Below are 26,060 nucleotides of genomic sequence, written 5' to 3'. Positions count from 1 at the left end.
CTCACTAGCACGCCCTGCATAGGGAAGTACCTGGTACCCAGCGCCGTGTAGCTGCTGTTAAAAGGCCAGTGGGATGTCAAATCTCTGTCCCACACTCATGTCTACTAGAAGACTGGTGGCGGTGACATTCTAGCAACTGAACGAGTTAGTGCCAAGGGTATCTATAAGGACTAACCTTTAAGATGCAGACCTATGCCAAACATTCATTCTGCTGAGAACTGTGGGTCTAAGAGAACCTTAGGCATGCTAGATTTAGGGATAGTCATGTGACCCAGTTCTGACAAATGGCTTCATTATGGAGCTTCTGGCATAGCCCCTTCTTGCTTTTAAAACCAGATACGAGAGATGCCTGCTTCACATTCCAGGTACCATTTTTGTGGATGTGGCCTGTCTATCTGGCCAGCACTCTGAGCCTAAGGAAACAAATGTATAATGAGTTCAGGACATTGGTGAGTGCCTGGCCCAGCTGCCCTGGCCCTTCTTCAATGAGACCATTATGCCAAGCATCTGTCTTCCCCTTCTCTCAGAATAGTCCTAGTCCCCCTGGTATGACAGCTATAGCCCTACAGGGAATCCTTTTGACACTTGAGTGTATGCTTTCCTGGTTAAGAAAAAAATGAAGGCTGGAATACAGCCAGGGCTTCCTCCCTTTTCTGAGGTAACATCCATAGGATATAAGAATCATCATATCAACTACCTTAAATTGTATAATGTGACATTACTTACTGAATTCATTTTCTTATGGGAACATTGTCACTACCTAGTTCTAGAACACTCCATTATCTTCAAGGGAACCCCTACCCATTAAGCCACCATACTGTATGGGCCATTTTTCTCCCCAGCCATCAGTGGCCAGTGAGCTACTTTCTGTCTCTATAGATTTCCTTGCTTCAGACATTTCCTGCAAATGATATTGGAACCATGGCCACTGCTGGGTGTCTGTTTCCCTTACTTGGCAAACACTTTTCAAGTTCCAACTACTGTGGTAACAAGACTCAGCCCTCACTCATTCTCCATATGGACGGAGCAGACTGTTTCTGTTCATCAGATGATAGACGCTTGGCACTGTGTCACCTTTTAGCTCTTGTCAACGGTGGTGCACCAAACATCTCCAGACAGGCTTTTGTTTGGTCCCTGGTTTTGAATCCTCTTGGGTAAACGCCTAGAGGACTATTTGCCGAGTCACAGGCAGTGCTGTTTTGCTTCCGCTGAGTCACAGGTGGTGCTGTTTAGTAGCTTCTGAGCTCCAAAGCATTGCCACAGAATGGAAGGTCTCTTTGCTGTGGTGTGCTTATGCACGTACACTGGTAAACAATCAAACTGGCAACCTTTGCCATTTTCAGGTGTACATTTCTGAAGTGCTGAGTGTGTTCACAGTGCTGAGACAAAGACCTTTCCCCTGGGCACCAAACTGCACACTGAATGCCCCTCTCCATTTTCCCCATACCCTTTGTTAGCTTCCATTCAGCTTCCTAATCTACAAACGGGGGTGCACTGAGCCTGCCCATGGACTCCTGCAGGCTGTGTCCTTTCTCCCCTGGCTTTTTTCACTTGGCACGGTATTTTAAGGTCCTCTCATGCTCTGGCAGGAGACACAATCTCTCCCTTGTAAAACAAAGTGGTTCCACTGGCCTGACCAACATCACCATGACCCCCAGTTTACCAATCTACAGCCAATGGCGGTGGGACACCTTACCAACCGTGAACACCAGCTATAGCTGGAGAACCCCATCCTGAGTGTGACCTTTGACACTGCCAAAATGATGCCCAGATCTACCTGAAGCCAGAAGCCTCAAACCCTCAATCTGTGGCCCACTTCATCAACCTCACCACACTGGTCAACTCCATCGCACCCCCAAACATTGTTAAAGGAGAAATATTTCCCTTGTGGGGAGCGCAGATCAAGGGAAGTGCGTGTGAGCCACTATCTACAGCAGGAATGCTTGATTAAAACAATGCAGGCATTTTCTGCTCCTTTCTGTTCAAGTTTATCATTTTCCTTACACAGCTCTGAGAGTGTCAGCAAGATGGGCTGTGGCCAGCATAGCCGGAGGTCAGGGGCAAGGTGGCTATAGGGTTCTCTGTTCTGTCATTGGTACTCTGTGGCCCTGTGTGGTCCTGGGAGCAGAGAGACCTCCCAGGAGCTGGTCAGAGTATGGTGATGGAGAGACTTCTTTCCAATCCTCACCTATGAATTGTCAGGCACATAAATGGCTCATAGGAGGGCTAGATATGGATTCTATCCATTCATTCCATAAGACATGGCCACCTGAACTCATGGGACACTCATCTCTATCCATTCAATGTTAGTATTCAGGCATCTCTACTACTGGTCTGTCCTTCCTTGGGGTTCTGACAGCTGCAGCCACTAAGAGCACAGCCTGTGCATATTCACTATGTTCCCCCTTAAAGGGTCCTGCCCACCTCCTACCTTCTCATCTTTCCCATCCCCCCTCTCTCTGTGTCTCTCTCTGTCTGTCTCTGTCTGTTGGTCTGTCTGTCTCTCTGCCCCTCTTTCCTCTCTTCTCTCTCCTGCTGCTCCTGTCCCTGGGGGAGGTTGGTCTCCTCCCGTCTCTCTCTCTCTCTCTCTCTCTCTCTCTCTCTCTCTCTGCCCCTCTTTCTTCTCTCTCCTGCTGCTCCTGTCCCTGGGGGAGGTTGGTCTCCTCCCTCCCCTTGCCCCTTTTTATGATCACTTTCTCTATTAAAAAAAAACCTCTGCTTGAACCCTGTCACACGGTGTATTTCTCAAGCCACTGTTTTTAAATTACAACATTCATTCCATAAGACACGGCCACCTGAACTTGTGGGACACTCATCAGCACAAGTCAAAGTATTTGGGTCCAGATGTCTTAAACACTTACAGCATATCATACTCCCTTTATGATTAAAAGTAAAGGTGTTGTAAAAATACTGAGTACATCCAGACATGATGGTGCACACCTGGGATTTTGCATTTGAGAGACTGAGGCAGGTAGAGCTCTGTGATGAGTTCAAGGTCAGTGTGGTATGCTTAGAGCTCTAGGCTAGTCAGGTATACATAGTGAGGCCCTATCTAAAAAGAAAAAAAAACCTTAGGTTTGCTTAATATAGTTGTTCAATTTTGCTTAAGATAATTTAATCATAAATAATCTTTTCTAGAGATGATCAATTAAAAGAAACTCTAATATTTGAGTGTATATCCTAATAGAACTATCATTTTTTGGGGGGACACAAACAGCCTTTGTAGGTTGCACAAATAAACAAAGAGAGGGACATATCAACTATACTTCTGGGGCAGCACCCATAGATGCAGTCACTGTCCTGTCAAAGTGAAGGGACCTTTTTGAGTGTGACACTATTCTCAGACTTTCGATCCACAATAACTCACCTTTAATGACTACACCCTGTCCCACAGGATGAACACAAGCAGAAATCAATGAATGCTTTGTCCCCAAGAGATCTGAGCAATGACAGAACATGGCCAGGAAGGTGAAGAGGACTCTTCCCCTCCACTGGCCCAGTCGCCTGTCCCACCAGCTGTAAGAAGTCAGCCAGTTAGTAGTCTTCTTAGAAATACATCTTTAAAGAGTCTGCCGGGCATTTTATGAGCATCGTGCTGTCAGACAGCTGCAGCCAAAAGGGTTATTTCAAAGAGCCTAAAGTTCAGGTGGTAGACTCAACCAAGGCTTGTTTCCATGGAGCTATTGTCACATATTTCATTTTATAAGCCGAAGCTTGCCTCACATGTTCATGGTGAGCAAACAGTCCTGATGCACAGGACAACTCCTGAGATCTCCATAAACAGAACGGAGAGGCCAGCCCTGGTGTGAACAAACAGAAATGTCTCATTTCGGTCTTCCCTCCTCCACGTGCTGAGAGTTGCCCTACTGCAGCACAGACTCTGTGCATCTGGCTTCCAAGGGCTACTGAGAGGCGGACAAACCACTTCTGGTTTCCACACCTGCTATGGAGTCAGATGTTGGACAAATAGTACCTCAAAGCCCATTACCACAGCGTGACTGAGGAAAGCTGAGATTTCATACTTCCTTTCTCGTCTCTAGACTCAGAGTTCAGCCAGGAGTCTGTGATGTATGCTCATAAGGAGACTATAACTCACTTCTTAAACATAGTTACAATCTTCTCTATCATGCAAAACCCATAGCCCATGCGTTTAGGAAGAAAGGTTTAATTTCTGCTGTACACAATGACAAGACAGGAACTGTGGTGTAAGCCAATCCGAGAAGAAGGCCGGCCTTGAGCCTAGGATGGCCTGTGTTTAGTCTGCAGAGGGAGATGAACTTGAGAATCCACTCCATTCACACTTGTTTGCCCCAAAGAAACAAATCATAATAAGTTAAATCAGTCACCACTTAACACATGTGTCTATCGCCAGGCCTCATGGTCCTGAGGGCTCCCATGGAAGCAGACAGGATGACCCTTCACACCCCATGTCCCTTCATCTGCCCTCAGCACCTTGCAATGTATGTACAATGTGTATGACTGATGGTTTACTGAGGCAAACTGTCCGACTTCATCCTTGACACATTCCAAATACCTATAACTGTGTTCAAATGCTGCCTTAGGAATGAATTTAAACTAGTTTTCAGAAAATGGACAAGTGACTTACATGAAGCTAATCTAAATGCACCCTTGTGAGCAAAAAGGAAAGGAAATAGTCTCATCTCGGTTCATCGCCAACAATGTGGTAAATGCCAATGATTTAATAGGATTTGACAAGCAGCAGCCCGCCCCCACCAAGCCTGAATCACCCAGAAGGTCATCATAAATTTAAACTCACATCCTGAATCATTAATGGGAAACTTCACTACAAGGGTGGTTGGACCTTGAGATATTAGCTAATGACAGTATCAAGTTGCTATTGCTTATTTCACCTTTATCAATTAGGTTGCCACCTACTTTGTAGATAATATATAACTAAACTGTGTGTGTGTACATGTGTGCATGTGTGTGTGTGCATGTAATGTAAAAATGACCCAGGCATTGTGGCACAAGCCAATAATCCCAGCACTTGGGAAACTTGGAGAAGAGGACCTTAGGTTTGAAGTCAGCTTTGACTACATAATGAGACCTTTCCCAAACAATTCAACAGGATGAATACAGAATATTCTTTAAAATTGATGAGGCATGAAATCAAAGTGTGGGGCCACACCCTCGGAACAGAACGTCTATGTGGCCTGGAAGACAGGTTGCTATAGTGCTCAACCAGGACAACAGTAAATGCTGGCAGACGAGCTCCTTTGCTATGAGAACTTCATAGTTAAATGATTTTACTGACACTGCCTTTGGGATGTCAGTGGTGTATGGTGGATTTTTTCCAAAGAATTTATGTTGAAGCCCTAGCTCTTGCATCTCAGAATGGGGTCTTATTTGTAAGTGACGTCACCGCAGTTATAATTAGTCAAGTTGAGGTTATACAACGTTAGGGCCTACTCTACCATGACTAATTGCCGAATATTCCTTTACACTGTGTGAATATATGTCACTGTGATTAGTTTAATAAACAAGCTGGCTGGCCAATGGCTGGACAGGATAAGGTTAGGTGGAAGAGCGAAACTGAGAATTCTGGGAAGAAGGGTGGAGTCAGGAGTCACCAGCAGATGCAGAGAGAAGATGGACATGCTGTGCTGAGAAAAGGTACCAAAACATGTGGCAAAGTGTGGATAAGGAATATGGGTTGATTTAAATGTGAGAGCTAGCTAGTAACAAGACTGAGCTATTGACGGAGCATTCATAATATTAAGGCTCTGTGTGGTTACTTGGGAGTGGCTTGTAGGACAGAAACTTCCACTAACAGCCAGTGCACTTTTGAAACAGGAATTTTTTTTTTTTTTACACATGGTCACCTGTTTAATGAAATCAGCATCATATTAATACACAAACAAGAGAGAGTGACATCAAGGGGGGAAAACTGCAGACCAAGAGCAATAATAAACATAGATACAAAACCAGCTCTTCAAAGTCCTAGCAAATCAAGCCCTAAAGAGTCTAAAGGACACTGCACTCCACAATCAAGTGTGATGTATTTCTTTTTTTTTAAGATTTATTTATTGTGTATACAGTGTTCTACCTGCATGTTTTTCATTACAGATGGTTGAAACAGGAATTTTTTTGTCAGCACATTGATATACTACCAGATGCTGAGAGCACTGGGGCAGATACCTCCTTAGCACACAGAAGGAATGCGACTTGCTGACACTTGACCTCAAGCTTTTAGAAATCAAGAGACCATAGTTCTGCTGTTTAACCCACCCAGCCTGTGGCATACCACCATTACAGCCCAGGAAACTCAGAGAGACAGCAGCTATGAGGAAGTCTTGTCTACAGTGGCCTCATGGCCATAGCAGTGGGTCTGTCTGTGACTCTGGCTATGGGATGGACTGAGGACTGTCTGAAACAGACAGATATCACACTGCACCTCTCTTCTGGATGCCGGTGAATGTAACTTGACAGCGTGCAGCTGATACTACCAGCTGACCCTGCTGAAGTATGGAGTCAGTGCTGGCTCTGTCTGCCTTCTGAGTAGCCACAGTCAAATGGTGACTCTCACCGGACTCATGTTTAAAATGAAGCCCCCGTCTCACTTGGGAAACCCTGATGAAGAGTTGTCTGACAGGGTCACTAATCTCCCGCTTATGATACCCATGCAGATCTGGCTGCTCACTTCCATTTTACACACATCTTACCACAGGCACACTTTGCTCTGAGAGTCTTGTTGACAGCCGTGTCATCTCGGTCCATAACTAGGGGCCACCAGTCAGCCCTCCATAAAGACCTTTCATGAAACACAAGGCCCTGGATACACAGACATCGTGCCTTTGATGCAGTGCAAGATTCGAGGGCCCACTGCATACCATGTCTTGCTGTCATGTCTCTAGGGCCCCAATGCAACGCTGAGTTTGGTCTGCTGGTACCAAGCTATCCTGGTCTGCCTGCATCTGCATTCATGTTAGGAAAAGGACACACTTTCAAAAGGCAGCTGGTGACTGGCTTGGACACAAAAGACAACACTGAACTCACGGACGATTTTCACATTAGTCTACCACACAGAGCCATTATGGTTCAAACGCCCAGATCACAGCTCAAAGATAAACAGTCTCATGCAGTGATCTAAGTGGCACACATCTGTGCTATGCTTTGACTTCAGAGTTCCGAGTTCCCTGTTTCTTATCCCAATAGAAAACTTACTGAGAGAACTACTAAGACCGGAATGGATCACAATTTGGCATTTGTTTTGGACTCATTCTAAAGGGAATGTGGTGAAATCTTAAACCAGCAAATTTTCAAACTATGACATTATCTGGAAATGGGGTCTCGTTAGAGATGGGTAAAGAGAAGTCACCAAGGTGAACCCCTAATGCAGTAAGAAGGGACAGGATGCCATGGGGACACGTGATGGGAGGAGGTGGAGTGTGTGAGGAAAAATAAAGGCAGACTATTCAAGGCACACATCTACAAGCCATGGGACATCACATGTTACCATGAAGCATGTCCAGAGCCCGCCAGCTAACTTCTGATTGGTTCCTTGCCATGGAGGGTATCTGACCTCCTAGTGACTGGAGCAGCTCCAGCAAGGTCAGAAGGCCAGGAACTCAGCAACACATGCTGAGTCAGAGGCTACATCTGCCTGGGTCTTTTCTGCAGCTTGTCATGGCTGCCAAAGCAGGGAGCTGGGTGAGGGTCTGGTTCCTTCATTCCCCCTTCTAGAAGGACCGAGACTGGGTCCTGCCTGCTTCTTTATAGAGCATTTCCTTTAAAGTGCAATTAGATCTCTCAACTCAGACACTGCTAGATGTGGGGAAGCTGCTTCTTTCAGGCTGGACACCGCCAGTGCCACCTGGAAGCTGAGCAGCTGTGAACACTGCCACAGACCTGGGGAGATCCAGCTTCTCTGGGGGGGGGTTAGGATGGGGCACTCAGGAGACCACCTGTTCCTATGTAAGGCCCCAGGACCCTGTGTCCTCCACAGCTATGTCTCGGTTCTGCAATTCCACACTCCTGTTGGTTCACACAGCCAGGCCATCACAGCAATGACCCCCACCGATAGTTCCGGTTGTCGGCCTGGCTTTATCACATGACCAAACGCTTACCAGAAACAACTGAAAAAAAGATTGATTTTGGTGCAGTTTTGAAAGTTCAGTCCATCATGGAGGAGAGGGCATGGAGGAACAGAAGGATCTATATCACTGTAGCCATGAGACACAGAGAGAAAACCTGCAAACCCAGCACATGGATGACACCGTTGCCATGTCCACAGCCCCCTTCACTTCCTGTGCATCCTGAGAAGACCGGCCACCATTGCAGACTCCATCCCACCAGCGCAGACTCCGCCCCACCAGCCTAGACTCCGCCCCACCAGCACAGACTCCGCCCCGCCAGCGCAGACTCCGCCCCGCCAGCCCAGACTCCCCAGCCCAGACTCCGCAGCACAGACTCCCCAGTGCAGAGCTGAATGGGCACACACAAACCCTCCGCCAGCACAGCAGCACACATCTCCTTTTAAGTTGTTGATGTCATGTGTTCTGTCATAGTGACACGGAGGCTAACGAACATACCATCTTTTCAAAGTTAAAGCAGAACAAATACATTTTCAGACAGACAATAGATGAAAAGAATTCATCCCCAAGAGACACTCTGCCAACAGTCCATTTTCTGTCACTTTAAGATAGTCATCCAATTTTAAAGAAAAGAGTCTGACCCCAGCTCATGTCTAGTCCAAGGCCAGAGGCTGCGTGTGGTAACAGTTCCAAGGGGGTGCAGGGAAACTTGGGGGTACTGCACATGCATCACTCTCCTGTGCCCCCACATCTTGTCTTATATAAAGTTACTGGAATTCGGTCATGGGGTCCAGGCTATGACTTAAAGTCTGCTAGTCTGATCCTTCCACCTCTCAGCGCCTCACAGCGGGGGGTGAATTTCAACACATGAGTGTCTGAGGGGCAAACTTAAGCCATTTCCAAGCTACACACCTTCCCTATAGAGGGCACCAGACAGAATAAATATGTGAACATCTACAGCAGATCATAAGGCATTTCATATCTTTAGTCTCTTTCAAGACGATGGGCTATAAACAACAAACCCAACTATGTACAAGGGCACTGTAGTCCCTGGCATGCTGGAGCTAGCTCTGATGTGAATGCTGGCTAGAGGTCCCTGTTCACAAGTCTGTGCTAGTGATACCATGTTTCGATTTAAAATAGGCTGTTGTGGGAGTATTTAGCACACAAAAACAGCAAGCGCTACAAACCAAGGCTTGGTCCTCAGGAGAGGAATGGTTAGGCATTTCCCAGCTTGATAAGCGAGTGCAGAGAGAATAGCAAGAGCACTTGGAGTGAGGGGGTCGGAGAGGGATGAGTACAGAGAAAATACCAGGAGCGGGAGCACGCGCGCGCGCACACACACACACACACACACACACACACACACACACACACACACACACACACACACAGAGGGGGGGTGTCTTAGAATAGTTTCAAAGTTCTATTTTTTACTTTTCATTATTTCAGGAGTATGAGCATTTTGTCTGTATGTCTGTATATATACCAAATGTTCCTGGGGCTGAGCATTTTCTCTGCATGTATATATTTGTACTACATGTGTGTGGTGCTTGTAGAGGCCAGAAGAGCCACTGCATACCTTGCTGGAGTCATAGATGGTTTGAGGCTCCATCTGGGTACTGGGAATCGGATATGGTTCCTCTGCAAGAGCAGCCAGTGCTCTTGACTACTGAGACATCCCTCCAGCCCCGATTTTCATGACTTTGATATAGTCTTTCCTTCCCCTTAAATGTAATATCTCAAAACAGCCTGGCAGCATAAGGCTTTTTTTTAAACCCTGGAAAATTAAAGATTAAGGGCTGCATAAGCTTATATGAGGAAATAATTGCCAGGGAAGATTATGGGATTCTTTGGGTCACAAAATGACCTCCTTGGGGTTCAGAACATTCATTTTCTCTGTAATTGCTGCTCTGTCCTCAAGAGGAAGGAGGAAGCCACCAGAACTGGATCTGAGGAGGAAACTGGCTTGTGACATAGATGGCATGCATATTTTCATACCCAGAGTAAAAGCTTAGGACTGTGAGAATAAGTATGCTCAAACTGCACACCCAATGCTATTCCCAGGAGGATGACTACATATTCTATACACTCTGCAAACAAACAGGCCTTTCCATGTATAAAGCAATGCCAGCCCTGCTGAAAGCTGACAACTTCCCATTTTTATACAGTGAAGGTGCAGAAGTAATGGAGGACAATGGGGTCGAGAAGTATGGACTTTCAGAATTAATTCATCTTAGGAAGAGAAGGATCCAGATTGCAGTCTGTGCTGATGAGGGGCTCTTGGGCTTCTTGAGCTGCAATTCGGCCAAGACACTGACTGGTTAAGTATCAATGGACTGAACGACCTGCCTAAGCCTTGCTTCCTTCATCTACACAGTGGGCATAGTTGGTGTCAACGTTGATGGGAATTAGTAAGTGTCCGTCTGCAGACAGGAGCTGAACTGGTCAGCACAGCCTGGAGACACACCCTGAGAAAAAGGGAGCCAGCTTCCTGCACTCTGACACACATCTGCTAAGAGCCCATGGAAGCAGGGTGTACCCTCTGGAGAGCTAAGGAGGGGACAATAGATAACCATGGAATGGAAATGACAGAGTGGCAAGAGTCCTGTGTATTAAAGTAGATGCAGTTCCGATCAAGCAGGCTCCTTACACACCACAGAGCAGCCATGATTAGCTGGTGTGGTGGCACACCCCTGTACGTGCAACACTCAAGAGACAGGAGCAGGATTGTGAGTCTGAGACCTGCCTGGGCTGTCTCAAAAACCAAAACCAAAACCAGAAAGAATCAAAAAGTAGGGCCAGCAAGATGTCTCAGTGGATAAAGGCACTTGCTGCCAAACCTGATGACCCAAGTTCAATTCCTAGGATCTACAATTCCTGAAGGTTGTCTTCTAGCCTCCACAGGTGGACAGTGGCATATGGGTGCACACACAGAGAAGCAATAAAAAGTATTTTCAAAATCTCAGAAAGAAGCAACAGCCATGATCATTACTGACTATGCCAACTATAGTTAATTCAGTCACCTAACACAAAACAGGGAGGGTGGGAAATGTCAAAGTCACACCGTTACACAGGATACCAGGACTGATGCCTGCAGTGGCAACACGAGCCAACAGCTTAGTGTTCAGATTTCTCCTGTTAGGTCACAGGGTTTAAGTCGCATTGGCGAAGAGCCAAGCCAAAGCCAGTGTACCCACAAGGAGCACAGCAATCTAACATCAGCACTACAGAGGATCTTTGTTTGCATCTACGCAGACTCTACTCTGCAGTCAGCTTGCTTCAGCATCCCCGGCTCTACAGGTGTGGGGGAGGTTGAGTAATCTTTCAGGTGAAGAAGATGCTGTACTCTAAGGCGGGCACGCCCAGTCTTTCAACCCTGCTCATCCTCTGTTACTGTAGCTGCTCATCTCCTGCAGCTGTTGCATTTCCTCTCACAAGAAAGTCAGAAAAAAATGCAAGGGGTCGTCTCGTCCTTGATCATACACACACAGGGAACTTTCCACCCCTCAAAATCTAGGGGCTGAACCACCCCCTTTCCTGGCCCCGCCCCCCACCCCTTCCTTCTTGAGTGGAGACACTGTCTGCAGTGGAACGTTACTGCAGAGCGTGAATACTGGATGTATTCACGGTTGTGTTTGTGGTGACAACTTATGACAGGGTTACTCATGATGAAGGATGCTGCCCTCAAACCAAACTTCGAGACCAGAACCTTCGAGGAAACAGGTGGTCAGCACAGAGGGGGCAAACAGAATGTGGGACCCAGGATGGATAGGGCAGAGATGTCACTCAAGGACACGCAAGGTCACTTGGAGGGTAGCCTTGCTTATTATGGATCTGCCTGTCAGGCATTTCTCAACTTAGAAGTTGTCTAGCCTGCCCGTGAGGATGCTAAAGTCCCACTAGTGTGAGTGGCCACAGGAGTTTCCAGGGGGTGTCAGGCTACAGCCTAGTGGAGAGCTCTTGTCAACAGATGGGCAGTACACATATCTCTGGACCGCACAAAGAGACCTGGGCACAAAGAACCACCCAGCACAAGAATCTGTTTCCTCCGTTCCAGCATCATGACCTCGCATGAGAGGTGGGAGCTGTGTGTCCCCCAGTCTCACACTAAAGAGCTGCAGGGTGAGGCTATGCTTCTGCTCAGCCACTGGGCTCAGCAGCTCTGACTACACCAGAGGACAGGGTGCTTGGAGAGGCGAGCCAGGTGGTACATTTCAGATGCACCGTCTCCCTCTTGGCTAGCACAGAACCCTGACTCATGATGGGAAAGAGAAACACACAGCGTGCGGGCTGGAAGCCCAGGAGGTGCCAGAAGCACAGAGCAGACATTAATGTTTAACCGAGTGGTCACCCGCGCAGTCTGCTGGAGTCACCGGACGCCTCTCACCTGGTGCTTTCCCATTCTTGCTCGTCTTTGTCCTTCTCTTCCTTCCCGTCTCCCGTATGTGGGTGTTTCTGCACAATCCGCATTCCACCAGCCTTCACTGAAACACAAACAAAGTCGGGTGACCAGGGTGGAGGTGCACCTGCCCGTGCTGATGGAAGGCTGCCCGTATTGAATGGACTCCGAGAACAGAGACAATCATTAACAAGAGGAGGGTAGTGTGATATAGAGGAGACTGGACATGACACAGTCCTCGTGCCCTCTGATGTCTTAGGGACTTCCCAAGGTTCCGGAGTTCCTTTCTGATTACCTCTCAAGTACGAAGAATATCAGTGTGAGCAGAACATAGGCCACGTGACAAAGTGGCTACTCTATGGTCTGTATGTCATATGGACAGAACACGGGTCACTTAAACCCTGCCTAGTGATCTTACTTCTTCAAACAACAGTAGTTTGGACATGGTGACGTAGCTATGGCTTCCCAGTGAGTTCTGGGAATTTCCCTAGCACTGAGGTTACAGACATGAATCATGCCCAGCTTTTGGATGGGTGCCAGCAATCTGAACTCAAGTCCTCAGGCTTTCAGAGTAAGCACTGGGCTGACACGGCTGTTTGCCCAGCTCCAGATGGGTTCTTCTCAAAATCCCAGCCATGGACTGCAAGGCCGTTTAGAACAACCCTTCCCAACCTGTGCTAAGAAGGCTGTGGCTGGCAGGTGTCATGTTCTCTTTTTGGAAACACCCTTCATGTACTACAGAGCTCACCTGTGTAGACTGTCTAACACAGCCCGAGTACATTCAGAGCAGTGAGAACATTGCTATGACTGCGTTTTCTCCCCCTGGGCAGAATCCCATCCCCACGAACAGTCTTCCCCGCCCATGCCTCCTTGGCTTCTGAGTGTCATCTTCTAGTAGCCTTGTTCCAGGACATGGTTTGCAAGTCCAGGCCCTATGCTCACCAGTGTGGAGCTGAAGTTCTTTGAGGCAGCTCATCGGTCCTAAGACCCTGGAGAATGCCTGATTTAGCCCGAGCTGAGCACTGGGACAGAGCATAGATGGAATCCTGCAGGCTGAGAGCTAAAACTGTCTTGGTTACATTCAGCCATTATCAGCCATCGACTTTTAACCTCTGTCTCTAACCTAATGTTCTCAAGACTTGGATAACTCTCTAGAATGTATTCATGCTAAGCTCAGTAGGCTCCACTGGACCTAAAACTACGAATGAAGTAACATCTGAAGCCTGTAGGAAAAATTTCCCATGTGGGGACAGCTGACCTGACACTCCTGACAAGGCATCTCCTGACTGTATTGACTTGTGACTTCCTTCTGTGGCTACAAAAGCTCAGTACATCTTTCACAGGGGTTGTGACAGTTTCCTAAATCTGTTCCTAAGACACAGGATAAACTGTTTTCTTTAGAGTAGAGTAGAGTAGAATTATTTCTGCCTCCATGTCTGTCCGTGGAGAGGCTGTAACAGCTTCCGTTCAGGCCATCACCCAACCCTTCCGATGGATTTCTTAGCATGGGAAGGGCAACAGCAGATGTCATGGTTTCAATGTGGCATGTCCCACTCTACTCTGTTTGGAGCCCTTGTGGGTGGCTCTGCTTAGCAAGACTGTGGACCTTTGAGATATAGTGCCTAGCTGGTGGACATAAACAGCTAAGGGCGATGGGGGTGGCTTTGAGGATTGCCACTCAGCCCTGGTTCCAGTCCTGGGCACTGTTTCTTGATCTGCCAAGCCTCCACACCACACCCTCGTCCCCATGAACTCTGCCATGCCTGCCTGGCTCCAAGAGACTGAGACTGTGAGGCAAATCTCATCTTTCCTCCTTTGCCTTGCTTCTGGCAGGTATTTTTCTCATAGACTAGTAAGGCAAGAAACACACCATATAATGTATATTTCAACTTAACTGGCACTAAAAGCATTCCAAGGTCATAAATTCTCAGACTTTTATTTCCATCTGGAGCCTGGGCTAACAGAATCCGGCTTCTTGCTGTCTCACTGTGCTGCTGGACAGGCCCCTCCTCCACAGTCTGACCCCTAAGCACCCAGATTTATGTTGGGACCTGGGGTCCCACACCCCACCCACTAAGGCCCAAGTCTCACGCTCAATTTCAGATCCTTCTTTGTTCCTGGTCCTTAGGGTTTAGCCTAATTTTGGATTCAGATTGAAAAATTAAAGAGCCAATATTTGTAGGCAAAATTTTAACTTAAGACTTCCAGCCTCACTTGAAGTGGAGACTTTAGATCAAAATTCTGTGGTGTGTTATGGTTTTCTATCTGAGAATTGTGGACATTTTAGACAAAATAAAGAGTCTAGAACTGCTCCATAAGTGCTTTTCAGAATATACTTCCTTCTTCCTGCCCATGCCCACCAGAACCTGATGGAAGATGCCGTTGTATCACCAAACACATAAGGTGAAGTATTAATAGCCATAGCCTTAAGATTGTGATGGTGTTGCTATCAGGGCCTCTAAACCTATAAGTTAAAAGGAGGGTGAATTCCAACGCAACTGAACTTGTGCATTGGAGTGCACATACAAGGAGAAAAGGTCACGTGAGTCCATCTGCCATCTTGGACTTCCAGACTCCAGAACCACAAGAAAGAAACATCTATCGCAGGAGCTGCCCAGGTGTGGCATTCTGTTACAGAAGCGGTGGCAAAGGGACCGTTACTGATAAATGACGTTTCTGGACTATTTCAGAGTGGCTGTTCGCAGACGTGTTCCACAAACTGACGACAAATGAAAAGGGCTATGCCAGGGAGACAAAGAGAGCTGGTAATGAATGTCAAGGTGACATCTGAAATGATCACATCTCTGCAGGTGCCCCTGGAACAGCCTGTCCACTCCTCGGCAGAAGCACATGGTGCCAGAGCCCAGTCACCTAGCATTAGAGCTCGCATTTAATTCAGTTTCTAAAAACAATTAACTCCATTAATCCATCTCAGTATGTTTGTGATTAATGCAGCAATAAAAAGTGGCAATGTTAATAATAACTCAAGGCGGAGGCAGATTTATTTTAGCTTGCAATAATGCCAAAAGTTAAGACAGCATGTTGCATGGTTCTATCCAGCTTATCTAGAATTCTGTTTGAAAAACCAGAAATCTATGGAATCATTTGCAAATCTAGGTGTTTTTTTTCTGAGACCCTTAGAAAGGAGACTTGCAGGTTTTTGTTTTGTGGTCATTACTGAGATAAAAATTCACATTTGAAGCATGACAGCTTCCTTGTAGGCTAAGCGTAAAGCCGAGGCTAAGGACAGGATACTGGGCCTTCAGGTTCAAACCCCAGCTCTGCCCGCACTTGTGTGAACGTATATACATGTCTGACACTCTTTGTGTCTCTAGGCCCTCTATCTGCGAAGAAACATGTCCAGATATCCAGAGATATCTCAGGATAACCCAGTCTGTTCCTGAGGCATCTCCCGAGAGAGCCTGGCATGTACGATACGCTCCTCTCTACCAAGCATGTACTGAAGTGAGGATTCAGAGCCCAGAATGATCTCAAGTACTCAAAGCCTGTGTGCTCGAACATCTCCTCACTGTGGAGTAACAGAACCCATAGGCAAGGAGACCACTGTGGTGTTGACATGTGATGGTTGGCAATCAGCGGGCCTTCATCACAAAACCATGGCTAGGTAAGGACACTTGCAGGGACTCTCAGATCCCGGGTAATTCTGCCATGTTTGCTTTTTTATTGTCACGATGTTCTAGGCACCGAATTAACTGCATCATCATCATCACACTTCGGTCACCCTGTGCTAGGGCCCAGTTTCCCCCAAGGGCACACAGTCTGCAAGGGGCACAGCTGGACCAGACAGATCTAGACCTATGTCCTTAATCACCGGGAACCCGTCCAAGCACAGAGTGCAGACAGACTACTGTCACGTCCTGACCATCAGATCACCTGTAGGAGGGAAAAGAGTTTGAAATAAAAAAGCCATCTGTGGAACAGCTGTCCATCCCTGTGACTGCCATCCAGTGACTGCCATCCCTGGCTGAAGTTGCCCTCAGCTGTTACAGAGCTGAACTGAGAGGGAGTCACCGGCACTTATTGCTAAGGCTCAGCAAGAAGCTGGGAAAACCTGCAGCAGGGCGGTAGACGGAGGAGAGGAAGGTCTTCCAGGACCCTGCAGGACACTGGGCACAGCATCTGATGGGGAGTGGGTTTAGCTGTTAATAATGCACACCATGTCTCCAAAGCTTGAGTGCAGATCTTAAAGCAGGTTGTGCAAGGACGGCTGCCCTTGTTCTTCCTTGGGAAGAGCTGCTGAAGTGATACCTAAAGTAGGTAATCCACCCTTAAGAGATGGATGAAGAGCTCTAATGACTGTTTTACAAGAAAGTGACCAGCATGTTGTAGGCTAGGAGCTAAGCACAGGAAGTGCACTGTAGAGGCACGTAAGCAATGGGAGGTGGAATTGGACCTCCCCTAGGACACATGGGACAGGGGCTTGAAATCGAAGGGAACAGGGCAAAGGAATGCAGCCTGTCTTAGTTACAAGTATCTCTAGGTTACCGGGCAGAGAAAGGGCCTTCCTTTCATGGTGCTCATGCAACCCGGACTATGAGCTCTGTAAGGAAAAGGTGGCAGAAAGAAGAGGGACGGGCAGAACCAGTTGTGGGATACTCCATAGAACCTTCTTCCCCAGACCGTGTAGGGTCCCAACAGAGGCTCTCTGTAATATGTGCTAAAATTGTCAGCCCCTCCCTGATGCTCTGATCCTGCACCTCAGACAGCTCATCACTAAGGAAGCTGAGAGGGAAATGAACGAATGAAAAAAATGCTCTACACTTAGAATACAGGATGCTGAGGTGCTAAGTGATTAAGTTACACGGCAACTCCTTTCACTCTCCAGGGTGGAGAAATGAAGTTAAGAGGCAGGGTGTGGTCTAGGAAGGTTGTGTCCATCTTCCACACCACCACTGTGTCTGAGTGCAGAGGCAGCCACGGAGCAGCCTCGTGAGTCAGAAGAGAAAGTAGGACCCATTGCCAGAGGTCTGGGGAGACGTGTCACCAGAAATCCTGGAGGCAAGGAGTATTAGGTGTTGGTTGGTACTACTTCTGGACTCTGTTGCAATTGGGTCAAGGCCATTTAGCTGGGTCATGGGCAATAGAATGGGAAAGAGTAACTGTGGTGGACAGTACAATGTCCCCTCTCCCCAAATGTGTTCTATGGCAAGGCGAAATTAAGGTTGCAGATGGAATTAGGAAGCTAATCTAAGGTTACTCTTCATGAGCCAGATGGAGCAGGTGAGAGGAGCATCAGGGGCACAGCAGGGTGGGGGAAGAGTCAGTCAGGGGCACAGCAGGGTGGGGGAGGGGCCACTAGCCAAGGCATGCGGGTGAACTCAACATGGAGAAAGAAGGCCCAGAAAGAAGGCTTTCCCCAGAGCCTCCAGAGGACGCTAGCCCTGCTCACACCTTGGCCTCGGCATTGTGATACCTACTTTGGACTCGTCCCAGACTGTGCAAGAAGAAAGAACTGACTTATGTTGCATTTACTGAGACACAAAAAGCATAGTGGCATGACTTCAAAGAGCAAAGTGCACTATTTCCCACTTGACTTTAAATAAACGCAATCGTTTGTCTAGTGACTTAAGTTCATAGTGGTTCAAAACCACCAAGTTTACTATAATTACCTGCAGTAGCTACAGAAACTCCCACAGAGAAGCACACCTCTCCTGGGCCCCACCAGACACCTGATATGTCTACCACATTCATCCGTCTGTGGCAGCCTGGGCAGACATGGCGGCATCATGGGGCAGAACGTGTCTGGGACTCCACACTGCTCCTTGCTGGAGGTTCAGCAGGAGAAAAAGAAACTTTGATTCCTTCAGTTCATTTGCTGTACCTAAAAGGACTGTTTTTAAAAAGTGAATATTCCATATGTAAACAAAAAGATGTCGGAGATATGTATGGGAAAAGGCTACCAACCCAAGTTAGGACACAGGACAATGGATGAAATGAATAGGCACACACAGAAGGTTCCAGAAAGGGAAGAGAACCAGAGCTGTCTAAGGGACAGAGGAAGCAACTATAACTGCATTAGAAATGCTGGGTCAGCCCTGGTGGAAACAACTAAGACAAACCAGTCAGTAAAGCACCATCTGCCCCGTGGCATGCTGGGAGTGGAAGCAGGGGGTGCTTCCATCTACCTGCGGTTACTGGCTGGGTCCACTGGCCAAACATAGGAAGCTGTTTACCCCATATAGGACAGGATGCTCGCCGCAATAAATGGCGGATTCACTTTGCATTTTAGCAACAGAGCAGTGTGGATAATCCAAAAACTTCCTGCAAGGAAGTACTTCAGGGCACATTATCATCCCCAGGCTTTAATGCATCCTGAATCCGTGTCTGAACAATTAACGAAATGGAGCTGGATTACTGTGTTGCTGAAAACAGCAACTAGACCTAAACAGTCATGTTTATATTTATTTTCATTTGACTTGGTTCTGTGGCGGATATGAGGACAACTTTTGCTGGGGAACCTCACAGAAAATCAACAGCACTGGACGGGATCTCATCATCAGATTTATGACACCTGACATGGTTCTGGATCCCCTGGGCAATGGGTTCATGTGGTGGGGGCCATAGGCCTGAAACATGCATTTGCCAAGCAAATCTTTATCTAGTTCACAGGGGGACTGGCGGGGATGAGGAATCACGTGTAGCCTGGGCAGCTGGGAAGGCCATGGCTGCGGTTAGAACGTTGCTGTCTTAGTCACAGCGGTGAAACAGACGGGCTCACCCCCATTTCTCCGTACATATTTTTTGGGGAGAAGCAGCAGTGTGGGCTACAGTCAGGGCTGACTGGCGTCTTTCAGGGAGGCGAGTGCAGAGCACAGTGAAGTACCACCTATCACAGGAAGGGCTCTGTCCTCCTCTTTGCAAACCACCTCAGTAGTCTCAGAGCTTGGGAGTGGCATCTGTTGAGTGACGAACACTGTCAAGCTGCTGAGGTCCTTCAGGCCAGTCCCCCACCCCCATAACCAGCTCTTGGAGGTCAGCAAGTCACCCCAAATAGCGCTGCCAGTGACTTAAATGTCACTGTCCACAGTATCTTGTTGGTAGGCCACTGTAGTGAAAGTGCCTAGCACTTACATACTTGGTGGCATGTTGTGACATTGTCCAGACTCCAGTTACAGTTTCCGCCACTCTGAATCTTCGCCTGTGCATAGGAGGACGGCGGGGAGGCTGCTGCAAGCTTGGACGCCAGAAGAGTGGGAGAGAGAAGGAGGTAGGGGTAAGGAGGGAAACGGAGCACTGAAAGGACTGGAGAGGCCCATAAAGAGAAAACACGAGAGAGGACAGCAAAAGAGTCGTGGTAAGAGAATTTTATTATTCCCAATTAAAGATGTAAGTGCAAGTCTGTTATACAACATAAGCACTTAATGAAAGTGTTCCCGAAGTTCTTAAGGCAGTCATTTTGACTTATGAACTGCGTTCTTGGCAATCCTTCATTATTCTTTAATAGTGGGTGGCCCTTTCTTCTTTTTAAAAATGTTTATTCTGTAGCGCTGCTGTTCTCTAGTACTGTCAGACCAAGAAGGGCACACTCTGGCCTTCCCGTCACAGAAAGGCTAAGTCCAGGGACTTGTGCAGAGAGGGAGAACCACAGCCTGCCTACCTACAGCATTTTCCCACTCACGCCCTAGCTGGCCTTGGGTATCGGGCATGTGACACAGGCGGCTACATTACTGACAGGCTTTTGGACCAGGTGAGCTAAGTAAGGGCTTGCCCTAGGGTCACCTGCACTTATCTGTTTGATTAACTAGAGGAACAAACAGGCAAAGGAGCAAGAGTTATAGACCCAAGGCCAAGCCCAACCAATGGCTAGCCAGAGGAAGACCATCTGGTCCAGCCTCTAATGTCAGGTGAGGAAACCTGAGTTCCGGAGAAGCACGGTGGTGTGCCTCAAAACTCTGACTCAGAGTCCAAGTACACTGCTGCACAGGCGCAGAAAGGTGGTCCTCTCTGCAGGCACAACAAGGCATTTCATTTCTAACTCAAAAGCCTGTGTGCAAACCGAAGAAAGCTGGAACGCTCGCTTCTCCCAGGTGTGCCTCTTCCTCCTGACACTAAGACGTGCATCTGGAGCGCCTCCACGCACAGTTTAATCAATGCTGTTTTCACTCCACGTCTTTCTGACAGGCACACATAAATGAACTCCTTATCCTGGGAGACTCAACAGCGTCAGGCCCATGGCCTCTGCCTGTAATCCTGCAGCATGGGTCAGGGCAGGCAGTGCAGACCCACAGGGAGGTGGACTCAGACTACTCCTTTAGGAGTTAAAGGTCAGGGTTTTCCTTAACGGAAATTCTTTTGTTTTGTTTTGCCTTTTTTTTTAATAGAATTTTTTTCATATAGTCTGATTGTGCTTTCCCTCCCCACGCAAATTCAGTTTTTCTTTTTTAAAATTAGAAAATTAACTCACTCTCTCTCTTACACACAGACACACATAGACACAGACAGACACCAAACCAGAAACCAAAATACACAAGGAAAATATTAAGACCAAAAAAAAAAAAAGGCTCAAATAAAGCAACAGGAGATAGGAAATCTACAAAAAATACCACTGAGTTCATTTTGTGTTGGCCCTGTACCTACGGGTGTGGGGCCTGCCCTGAAGTGTGGTTTAGTACACCCAGTGAGACCACCGGGGAAGCCTATTCCTTTGCAAGCTGGTACCAGTTTCCGATATGGTTGGGGGTCGATGTCATGATAAACCATGAGGGGGACCTTGGCAGATTCCACGGCAGGCGAGAGGGACCGAGGCAAGAGACAAACATGCCAGGCAGACAGGGCTTAGTGAGAAGTTTTATTAGAAAGGGAAGGGGAGGAGGAAAGAAAGTAAAGAGGTAAAGAGACAGAGAGATGACAGAAGAGAAAAGGGAGTCAGGAGAAGTCCTGTCTGTCCCAGGGGAACGAGGGAACGAGAGCGTAAGTGGGCCGGTTCTTTGGGTTCTTTCTTTTAAAGGGGTCCTTTGCACCTGACTACTGTAGCCATGGAACCCTGGGCTGACTAGAGCACTGCCTGAGTGCATTCTGCCAGGTGACAGGGGCAGGCCAGCATAATGCCTGAGTCCTTACAGGTGGAGCCAGTGTCTTAAAGGTCTTAAAGAAAATCTTTCAAGGGTGGCTCTTTTTTTTTTGGAAGTGAGGATTGAACCCAGAGCCTTACATACTCCATAATGATGTCTTACACAAAGGCTCCCAAAGCTGTTTCCACCGCAGTGGGATCCTAGTCTAACTCCTAAACCCAGTTAGGTTAGTTGAGAGGCGCTGTCACAGTGAATGGATTCTGGAAAAGGGCCTCTCCTCTCCCCTGTCACTCTTGTGGGGGCCAGCAGTTGCAGTGAGACTTTTTACTACAGAAACATGCAACAGATGTGTCCCCCAGCCCACACGTTCCTGTAAGGTTTGCTGTTTGAAGCCCAGGTTTATAGCACCAGCATGTACAGCGAAGACCTGGAGGAACTTTAAGTAGCCACCGCTGGCTTCTGGGAGCCGGCTCTCAGCGGTGCTTCCACAGGCCCACCAATGGGCCTCCAGGGAGGAAAAACAGGAACCGAGTGGAGGCGGCGCCCGAGGCACACAAAGGTTGCTTGCCATTTCCTAAAAAAGGTGGCTCTTTCCTGGCCTTAACTGCCTTGGCTCGGAAGTTGAGAGTTTGGTGTAAAAAGATCGTTTTAACCACTTTCAAGACAAAGCTGCATGAGAAAAGAAAATGTAAGGAAAGGAAGTCGTGCCGGGTGATAAACGATCAGAATTATTTCCGCTCCTTTGGTCTGTCAGTGTGAAATGCTGTCAGCCCACGATTAATCACCATGACCTAGCACTGCTTTTTAATTGTTGGGGACTTCCCCCAAACATCTGTGTAGTCTCAGAGAAACTGCCTACGTCTGAGTTTTGACTTGCACAACTGGGCTTAGCGCGGGCACTCGCGGCGACTCCCCAGCTGGCAGCGCGTCCCGCTCACCTGCGACCCGGCGGGGAGTCCCGCTCACCTGCGCGCGTGCCAATCGCACTGACACGGGGATACGATACGGGGACCCCCGATCCTGCCCCGCCCCTGCCCGGCGCCCCCGAGACAAAGTGCAAACCAGTCAGTACCGGCGGGCGGGTGTCCGGCTTTGGTCTCCAGCTTCCCTTCTGGAGGCGAAGACATGGCGGGAGCCGCGGGCTTTCGGAGGGGCGACGGCGACGGCGGGGTGGGCGGCGGTGCGCGCGCGCGGGGGACCCAGGGGAGGAAGGCGTGGGGCGCGCGCGGCTCGAGGACGCGCACTGCCGACTTGGCCCGGGGGCGTGGCTCCGGGAGGCTGCGTGGCACGGTCCCGCCCACCCGCGCTGGGCGAGCCGCCCCGCCCTGCCCCGCCCGGCCATGTGGAGCATGCGCAGCGGCCAGCGCCACGTCTATCTCCTAGCAGCTGGCAGGGTAAGGTGACAAGGCGCGCTTCCGGGCAGGGCACGCGGCTCTGCGATCCGTTTGGAGCTGGAGTAGCAGTGCGCGTCCCCGGCCGAGATGACACTGAGGGAAGCGTCGCCTGCCGGTGGTTCGAGACCTTAACGCCGGGTTTTGTTCAGAGATGACAAGGACCCGCTTCATATCTCAACTATCAGCTCATCGCTCATGGCTCCTTGGCTCACTCTGCTGCGCGACTGACCCAACGGGTGCCTCTCCAGAACTCGCAGCTCTACAAGATCAGCAGTGACAAGTCTCCTGTCTTTAGGAAAAGGCGCGCCACCATCCCCTTTGGCAGCTATTCGAAGAGGCCGGGTGCCACACCCCTCTACTCATTCCTCACCCCACTAGTCCCCTCCCTGACTCCACGCTGCCAAATCCAAAGATCACTTGTCCAGTGTCCTTGATCTCTTAGTAGCACTAGGGACAGCTGCGAATCCTCTTTAGATTTAGGGATGCTGTGCCACGGCCTTGTCCAGTCCGAGACAATCAGGGCTGCCATTCTTGGCCGGCTTCCCTAGAGACTTGTAAATATTTGCGTCTGGCAAGCATCAGTCTGAGCCCTCTTCTCTACCACCTCCTTGGGTGAGCTGTCCTGTAATAGTGTTTGAGTCTGGGTAATTCATAGAAGAGTTAACTTCACAGTCCTCAAGAGGTAGGTGGATTGCAGGCTTGTATAGAAAACAAATTCCAAGTAGAGGAGGCTCCCAAGTTTGAAGCCCTTACAAACACCAAATGCAACCTGTAGTACATGCAGCCCCCAAGGCTCTTTCGTGATAGAGCCTGGCAAATCGTTAGTTCATTGTTCATGGCTCCTTGGCTCTCATTGGCCGTTCTGGTGCTTCCTTAGAGGGGCAGGCCAATTCTTCCAGTCTCAGCATCTACCATTTCAATCCAGGAGTACCACCTCCTCCAGACACTTGAAAGATGGACTCCTTACAAGCAGCTTGTAAGGTCAGCTGACCTGAGAGAACACGCTCTTTCCATTGTTCAGGTTGCATGTTTGAAAGTACTTGTAAACCATGATACCCTAGAGAATACATTTTTGTTTCTGCAATGGAGTTTTATCACTGTGTATAAAATACACAGGAATTGTCTTGTGGTGTATTAAAATAACTCAGTGCATCAGTCAGTTCAGCTGCTGTTGCATTCCAGGCTAACCTCTACTTTCGGTCTTCCTATACCGCTGTCTTATGGATAAGAACTTTTATATTCTTACCACACAGAATTCTTTCCCATTGTTGGTTTGGCTTCATAAAGGGAGGGTAGCTTTCATTCCTGACTTAGTTCATATCATTAGAGGTACTCCTTTACTATGCTATAGAAGTTATAAATAAAATTAGGTATAATTGATTTGACATCCACGCATATGATGTTGCCATCCACACATATAATACATGCGTGAAAATTCCACACAGGTTCCAAAAGCCAAAGAAAAATATTGTGGCATATACACACACATGCACAAGCACACACACTCATGCATGGGTGGGCACAGAGGCAAGCTATCCTTTAAGGTTTCACTTGGGTTGCAACTTGTCCTCAGTCACAGGGTGATTGAGAAACCATCCAGGAGATTTTCAGAAATGCTTCAATAGCTATTAAAGAATGTGGAGTCAGTTTCAACCCCATATGAACTTATAGTTTAGTAAAAGACTTTTGAAGAAAGAAATGACCAACCTGAACCTTGGAAAGTATTCCTCTTATCTTTATTTGGAAGTGAGGAAATAGAAACTGTAAAGAAAACAAGAGTTCTGGTTCTATGAATATTGATTGCCTGTAGAACTCCAAGCATGTTGTTGATTATTTATGAAAAGATGTGTTTAATGGAGAATGAGGGGAAGGGTATGGATGTGGCATATCCAGCCTGTCTTCTGAGCAGTGATTTGACCTTGTGGAAGCCTTTGATTATGATTCTACATTGGAGGCAATAATACTTACCTTAGGGATTCAAATAGTTATTCAATGTTATGGTTTAGCATTTATCTCCTTATATAAAATTTCTTACAAGGGTATATAAATTGCTATAAGTATAAAAATAAACAAGACAAAGACGTTGAGGATAAAGAGGCTTTCAGTCAGACAAAATCATCTCAGGGGAGCCCAGAATCTAAAATTGAATAATAAAAGTATTTTTGTTACTCTGTTTTTAAAGAATCTAGGCAGGAGACAGAGATACTAAGGCATATTTTTGCTCTTATAAATATATAAAGCCCTTCTAGAGGGTTCTTTGGCTGTGAGTCCATCAATCTCAGACAGCATGGATGTGAGACAAGCCCCAGGAGAGTGTTGAGGTCACCATGACCTTTTCAAGCCCCCAGGGCTCTGCTGGGACTTTTCCTATATAGGCAAACAAGAAAGAAGAGTCAATGAAAAAGGTCTGTAGACACACTTGGACCCATTTATACCACATATCACTTTATGAGTTCCAGAGGCTCAGTGTCCCACTCTTTTTTTTAACATTTTTTATTTTAAATAGCTTGTTTTACATGTCAATCCCAGTTCCCTATCCATCCCCTCCTCCCACACCCCCCATCATCCCCCCCCATCCTCCCACCCTATTGCCAATTCCTTCCGCATAGGGGATATCTAGAGTCTATCATTTCATTAACACAGAGATCGTAATGTACCCTCTGGAATGTCTCTGAGATGTGTGCGTTGATAATATAACATACTGGGAACACTGTGTAAGCCTTAAGGATTGAACACAAGTCTACCCAAAGCGTGTTGCTCGTTTAGAGATTTTGAAGGAAAAAAATGAACAGGGTAGAATGTGATGAACTCACAGGTCCCCATGGTTTTGTGCTGGTTCAGGGAAAGGTGAGGAGAAAGGTGTTCAAGGCCAAGAGCGTGAGTCTTTCCACTTGGCTGGAAGTGGGAGGGTGTTCATATAGAGGAAGCAAAGGGGAGAGACACAGCAGGTGGAAGACAGAGGACCACGCTGTCACCACGCCTGACATGAGAACACCGTGAGCAGACGTAGGAGGTCCTGTCCTGAGTCCACATAGCTGCATCATCTCTATACTGCACTGATTATCTCCACATCTCCCATCATGTAGCTACAAGAAAGCTCCACTGTAGCCTCGAGATGGAGTGGTAAACAGTAAGATTTTAGTACATTATAAGCATGGTCTTCCAGCCATTCTGCAGA

The 26,060-nt window shown here is 47.8% G+C and overlaps 1 protein-coding gene across 1 annotated transcript in view; it reads right to left on the bottom strand.

Moving 5' to 3' along the window:
* Positions 1-22,745, bottom strand: part of LOC101830654 (death associated protein) — a 48,582-nt gene extending 25,837 nt beyond the window's left edge. The window contains 2 exon segments of the mRNA XM_040757688.1: positions 12,445-12,541; positions 22,561-22,745. Of these exon segments, the coding sequence (XP_040613622.1) occupies positions 12,445-12,541; positions 22,561-22,615 (152 nt within the window). The 5' untranslated portion in view covers positions 22,616-22,745.
* Positions 22,746-26,060: the final 3,315 nt, after the last annotated feature.

This window comes from Mesocricetus auratus, unplaced genomic scaffold (assembly GCF_017639785.1).
Source record: "Mesocricetus auratus isolate SY011 unplaced genomic scaffold, BCM_Maur_2.0 Super-Scaffold_100015, whole genome shotgun sequence".
Classification (NCBI taxonomy): Eukaryota; Metazoa; Chordata; class Mammalia; order Rodentia; family Cricetidae; genus Mesocricetus; species Mesocricetus auratus.
This window is presented reverse-complemented; position numbering and strand designations above follow the sequence as displayed.